This window comes from Geospiza fortis, unplaced genomic scaffold (genome assembly GCF_000277835.1).
Source record: "Geospiza fortis unplaced genomic scaffold, GeoFor_1.0 scaffold130, whole genome shotgun sequence".
Lineage (NCBI taxonomy): Eukaryota > Metazoa > Chordata > Aves > Passeriformes > Thraupidae > Geospiza > Geospiza fortis.
Window position 1 is genome coordinate 10,715,640 of NW_005054300.1, and position 6,251 is coordinate 10,721,890.

A 6,251-nucleotide genomic window follows, 5' to 3' on the forward strand; every position below is an offset into this window, starting at 1 on the left:
TTGAAGTACTTCTCTCTGTACTTTCAGTTTGTTTGTAATCTATTTGTAAAGGCAAACCTAAAACAAGAGTTTTTTTGTGGTAGAAAATGATCATCTACAGAATTCTTTACCTAATACTTACTGTCTACTGTGGGGATAGTTTATCAGTGATTCGGCAGATGGGTTATCCTCTGTGATTACAATGAGGGTTTGTGAAATTACCATTTATACAGCAAAATAAAGAAGTAGTATACTGAATTGTTGTTTTTCTGATAATCCAGAACACCTTTTAGTGAAAAACCAGTGTCCACAAAGCTTATACTCCAAAATCTCTTTCAAGACCTGTACACATTTGACTGCTTCATTTCACTCATATGAAATGTACTGTGGCTTGAAGAATGAGCTGGTTAATGATCTATAAATGTCCATTCTCAATTTGGAATAAAGCTGCACTGACCCTATGGGATCCATCAGAACCCCAACTGTGGTTACAGAGCTGTTCATTGGGGAGAAAAAAGACAAATTAAATAATACTAGGATCCCCCCCAGCACCTTTTCTTAGATGAATGCCAGCTTGCATCTTCCCAATATTTTATGAAGTACATAAAGATCAGTACAGCAATGTTACAATCAGGAAAAAAATAATAAATAGAGTTTATATGACTTGCCAAGCATATATGTACAGATCAATGGCTGATCAATGGCTGGCATTTCCTGCCTTGATCACATTCCCATCAATGTATAATATATAGTGATTACAGTGAAGAGGGAGAGCTGAATCTATATTATGTGGGAAAAGACAGAACTGTAAAATTACCACAATGCTATTAACTGTTTATGTGAAACAGACAGAACTTGCTTCCTTTCAAAGATTAATAAGCTAGATATACTATGCATTACTAGCATGATACTGCAAAGGCAAAAAGCCACAAATTCCACAGAATCACAGAAATAAATTCCCTCACCAGATAAAAAGAAGAAAGCACTGTACTTCCTCTTTAGCCATGCCATGACTAAATTAGACAAAGCAAATGAGGGAGCAGCTTTCTTATTCCAGTTATCTTTCTTCATGCTGAGAAGTCAAGGAGGCAGCCAATGCAGATCAGCAAAATAGCTTTAGTGCCAGGAGACTCCACCATGGTATGAAGTTGGCTTTGGGATTAGAAGAAAGCTAAATCCATGTGCCCTGATTCTGAACACTGTGGGTATCTCCACAAAGTACTGTTCTGAAACTTGAATGACTTCAGAATAACCTGTTAGAGCAGCTGGCCAGAACTGTCTTCAGATGCTGGAAAATAGAATTCTCTGGAACTGAACTCTTCTGCTTCTTCTAAAAGAGCTGTTATTTGCTAGGCTGATTTTCATTCCCTGGTTTGCAATTGCAGTCCAAGCCATCAAGAACTGCTTCAGCTCCAAAGTGGTTTGCAGACCATTTTGATGACTCACTTTGCCCCTGGACTCTCATCCATCAGCCCTCCCTTTTCTGTTTTCCTCTTGTTCCTCCTTTTAAGAACCCACTATTTTCTTACTCTATTTTCCACCAGAAAATGCTGCAAAGAACTCTGAGATTTAATCTCCTTCTGCATCTCCTCTGGAATTTCTCAGGGATTCTTCAGGTGAAACATCTGAGCAGTAACCAAGTTGTGGCTTTGCTTTTGGACTGACTATACATTTCCCCAGTACAATGCTGTTTACACACACCTGTGTCTCTTCCATAGTGCTACTCTCCAAGGACCTGCCATCCTTGACATGATGTGGATTCTACCAGTGGCCCCTCAGGCAGGGAGGGTAACAGTTACTCAGAGACACAACTGGGAACATAGCTGTCAGCTCTTAGCCTAACTAGGATGCCACTCTCACACAGTCTTCCAACCAGCCAGGAATTCCATCTCTAAAATTTTCTCTCAAAAACAAAGTCTACTGTGGGACAAACCCCTTCTCTCATTTTTGCTTTCTGGAGGTGGAATACACAAAGAGTTTGTGAAGGAACTATTTCTTACCTTTCTTACCTGAAAACACTGAGCACTTGGTGACAGTGCATGGCCAGAAGGATTTCCATCTTCAGAGCCCCTGGAAGTTTTATTCCTTGTAGTTTTAAAATGGCACTGTATTTTGTATACACAGAAAAGCAACTTTTTCAAGAGGAACAGCCCATGGTCCGTCCTGCGCCTCTCCTGTGGGATCTGTGGTTTTCCCTGCTGGCATAACTCCTCCCTGTGTCTCCCTGCAGTCCTGCCAGGTAACACCATGAGCACAGAAATGCTATTTCTATATCAAACCCAGGATTTTCAAAGTGATGGTGAAGGCACTCAAAAGTCATCTGCTTCACTCTTCAAAAAGAGCACTAGGGAAAAGTGTCCATCCTGACTAAACAGTGGCTGTACACAGCCTGACAGCATGATGATCTTTATCACACTAGCACCTGACTTTTAAACACTCTAAGTCTGAACCACTTTCTTCTTACATACAGCACTTGTACTGTCTTCAACTACAACTCACGCAAAAGCCAGCCTGAATTACTTAAGATCAACAGGTACAAAAAAAATATCCTTGGAGTAGGACAAATACCTGTTCAGTACAAAGGGCTCTGCCAAATTAGCAATTTGGAATGTTGTTAACCTAGTAGAGAAGCAGATTTTTGTGGTAGGCATGCCACTTCAAAAACTACTCGGATCAAAATTCACTGGTGAAGCAAAGAAAGGTCTGCTAAGTCAACTGAGCATGTGATAAAAGTCATATGTCTTGAAACTTCACCAGAGGTCCAGACAGTTGAAGAATATAATGGCAGGAATACTTGATGCAGAGGTTTAAAATATGTTCTCTTCTATCATCCCTAGTAGCTTGAAGGAGTTTGTCTTTATTAATAGACCCCTTTAAAAAATAAAAAAAAACAGCTTGTGTAATCTTTCCAACAGAAGTTGAGATTCCAGAGAAATATATACAGCAAGTTTATTGTAAATTTGTCTCTCTATTTCAAACAGATAAAAGGGGACACCAAAATGAAGTGTTTTCAATACCCCACCCATTAAGTCCAAAGTTCCAGGTATCTTCCCAACACAGAACTCAATGAAGGAAAAATTGAAGTTTAGGTCCTGCTGCTACTAAGGGAAAATGTCTTTACAGATTATGGAAGACTTTCCCTAGACCAAGTATTTCATGTGGAAAACAGGACAAACACACGTATAGCCAATATCGACATGAGCTAAAGACAGGCTTCTACTTTTCACTGCAGAACTGAGGCAACAGTACCCCTTGAGAAGAGGAAAATATTATTCAGCCTTAAGCCTGAATACAGCCTACCAATAGCTGGAAAAAGTCCCAGTCTCCATGTCAGCTGTAAACCAAATCCTCGTCAACATACAGAATTGCTGCTGTGCAAAACCAGAGATCAGTCTGATTCACTGCCCAACTCCAGCTTACAGACTATTGTAATTTCATCGTTTCTCCAGTTTTTTGTACTTGGCTTCTGCAGAAGGAAAAACAGTATTTTAGTACTGAGTAGGTAAAAGCTTTGCAACCTGTAAGCTAATTTACTGTACCATTCAGGATCCTTTTTTTCTAATGCATTTAGGCAGATATAATTGTACAATAATTTTTTTAAGAACCTGGTGCTTAAGTCAGACAGTAATATTAATTTAAGCCAAGAAGGCTTGGGTGGCTGGTGGAACATTATGAATCCCTCAATTTGCAAGGTTAAACATCAGTCTTTAAATTATAAGTCAGTGCCTACCATAAAAAAGAAATCATGCCTCACCAATAAGCAGTAGTTTAACAACACCTGTACTAGTCCACCGTAACATAACTCATTACATTAATCTTTTCCCAATGCTTATCACTTCACACACAATGTTTGTGCTCAAAAGCAGCATAGGCAACTCTGCACCTCAGATTTGTTAAACAAAACAGAGTTTACTTTCTTTCATTCTTTTTAAATTCTCTTGCAAGGCACTATGCTGCTAGGTCTTAACAGTGGAGGGTGATAGTTACCAAGTTTTTTGGAATATGCATCCAGTTTATAAGCTGCCTGCTCCAGAGCTGCAACCTGTTCCTCAATTAGGTCTATCTGTTCCAGATATGGCTGAAGATCAGCATCTTAAAAAAGCATAAAAATATTATCTGTCAGTTCTCAGTAATGCACTTCCAAGAAACAGTTCACACTTGAAACACAAGAATTTCTTATTACATTCTTCAGACAGGACATTTCAAAAGGTGTCCTCTCCCAGCCCACAAATAAGTGGTGACTCTGACAGCCATGTTCCAGGAAAATATTAAATGTTTAAGAGTACTGTCTAGTCTCTAACACAAGTAACAAGAGAACATGAATTAAAAGAAGTGTTATTCCTATCAGATCTAGAGTCTGGGGTAAACCAGGACACAAATTCAGATGTATTTTCTCTTACAGTAGTCTACAGAGTCTAAAGCTATTAAGAAATATACAAGACTGGCATTGCATAGCAGCACATCTATATCAGTGAGTTTTATTTCCTTCAGCACTAATGGAGTGTGAACCTTCTGACACTCAAGATGCTTTATTTCCCAAACAAGTGTGCCATTTATGACACCCCTACCTTATTTGGTGTACTTACATTTTTGGTTTAAATCCTTCAGATTTCTACTGATGTTTATAGCAATATCTTTCATTTCTAAGTACTTCAAGCTAGTCAGCTTATTCATGTTTTCCAAGAGTTTGTAGTCTTCACTGGTGGCTTAAAAAAATATAAAGTATATTTTAATTAAAGGTGATGTGGTTTGAATTGTGTGCAGACTCTTCAAGAAGACAAGAGATTTCAATCCAACAGCCAAATAAAGCACAACAGTTTAGATGGCAATACAGGTTATTAGTATACACTCTACAAAAAGATGACATTTTGTGAATTCCAAAAATCAACTGCACTGATTAATTTACTTCTAAAATTTTTTGAAAAAAATTTACTAAGTCCTCATACTTCAATTCTTAACTCTGTCAGTTAGACATTTATGTTTACAAAACTGATAGTACAAATCCAGACTCATAATTTGTACCATATATTCTTCCAGCCTGCAAATCAGGAGTGCTTTCAAAATGAGTGCCTATGCCATGCATTAACTTGGTGAACAGTTTACTTCACTCCAGTTAATCGTGCACAGCAGTTTATTCTAAGGTATAAATGTTGGAAAACATATATGATCCTTGCTCTCAAGAAAAAAATGACTCCACTCTCTATAGTGCCTCCCTCCTACTCTGTCTTAACCTAGACGCTTTTGTTAGATTGACTTTCCATGTACAAACTTCTTTGAGATTAAAAATAATTATTTTTAAGCTGCCGATATCACACTGAATTGTTCTGAAAAATATTCGTGCTATTCTGGGACTTCATTGAATTATTATAACTAATCTCACTGTTGTTATCAGCCTAGCAATGTGCCAAATTTCAACTGCCAGTCTTACCATATGCAATTTAAATAGTTACAGTTTAGACAAACTATCCAACAGATTTCTTTCAAACAAAGTGAAAAGAAAGAAGAACTTGCAGGTCAGTATTGCAGTGCCTTACCTGTCAGTTCACCTGTCAAGTAAGTGGCCATTTTGCTGAACATGTCTTTGCAGAGTTCATTGATATCTGCTTCTGCTGGCTCCTTAGCTTCTTCTGCAGTTTCAATAGCAGGATCCTCTACTCAGGGTAAAGACATTACAGGGTTAAGACAAACTACAGCAAGTCCGGAAGCACAACAGAAAGATTACATGGTCCCATTTTTCCTCCCTTCAGGCTGCCTACAGCTGCTTTCCATGTAAGTTGCTTTCTTTACACTTCACACTGTTAAGGGGTAACAAACCACGGCAGCTTCTTCGAAGTACCACTAACATTACTTCCAATAATGCTTTAGGGAGCATTCAAAAGACAGGCACAGGCCTGACAGCACTGACAAGTATTAGTCCCCCACGTGCCCAGACAGCAAAGCAATTTGGAGAGAACTTCTGAGTGGCTGTGCACGGTGCTGCTGTTTATTTCCAGTCACCGACTCGGAAAAGATGCACAGTTACCCCAGTCCGCTTCATATGGGCTACAACAGATCCCCACCTGCGGAAAGCGGCAATCGCTGCTTTTCTTCTCCAAACCCGTTTCTGCCACAATCTGCCCTCGTTCGGCCCCTCCCCGGAGGAGTCCGGCACCTCTCCCCCAACCCGGCAGGCCGCTCCTTCCCCCATCGGCGGCGTTTGCCGACTCGCACACGAAGGCAGCCCGAGGCCCGCGGCTCCCTCCGACCGAAGCGGCGGCAGGGCCAGGACCCTG

The 6,251-nt window shown here is 39.8% G+C and overlaps 1 protein-coding gene across 1 annotated transcript; it reads right to left on the reverse strand.

Moving 5' to 3' along the window:
* Positions 1-2,897: 2,897 nt before the first annotated feature.
* On the reverse strand, positions 2,898-6,072 carry BLOC1S2 (biogenesis of lysosomal organelles complex 1 subunit 2). Its single transcript, XM_014310197.2, has 5 exons — positions 6,039-6,072; positions 5,514-5,630; positions 4,566-4,685; positions 3,967-4,071; positions 2,898-3,445 (listed from the first exon to the last, which is right to left on the reverse strand). Exons 2-5 carry the CDS (start codon positions 5,554-5,556, stop codon positions 3,414-3,416), a joined length of 300 nt encoding a protein of 99 aa, XP_014165672.1. The 5' UTR covers positions 5,557-5,630; positions 6,039-6,072; the 3' UTR covers positions 2,898-3,413.
* Positions 6,073-6,251: the final 179 nt, after the last annotated feature.

Coding starts and splice junctions, on each gene's coding strand:
- BLOC1S2 (XM_014310197.2), bottom strand. CDS start 5,556: ATGTTCAGCAAAATGGCCACTTACTTGACAGGTGAACTGACAG. Junction 4,072..4,565: donor GAAGGATTTAAACCAAAAAT/GTAAGTACACCA, acceptor TGCTTTTTTAAG/ATGCTGATCTTCAGCCATAT. Junction 3,446..3,966: donor TGCATATTCCAAAAAACTTG/GTAACTATCACC, acceptor TTCCTTCTGCAG/AAGCCAAGTACAAAAAACTG.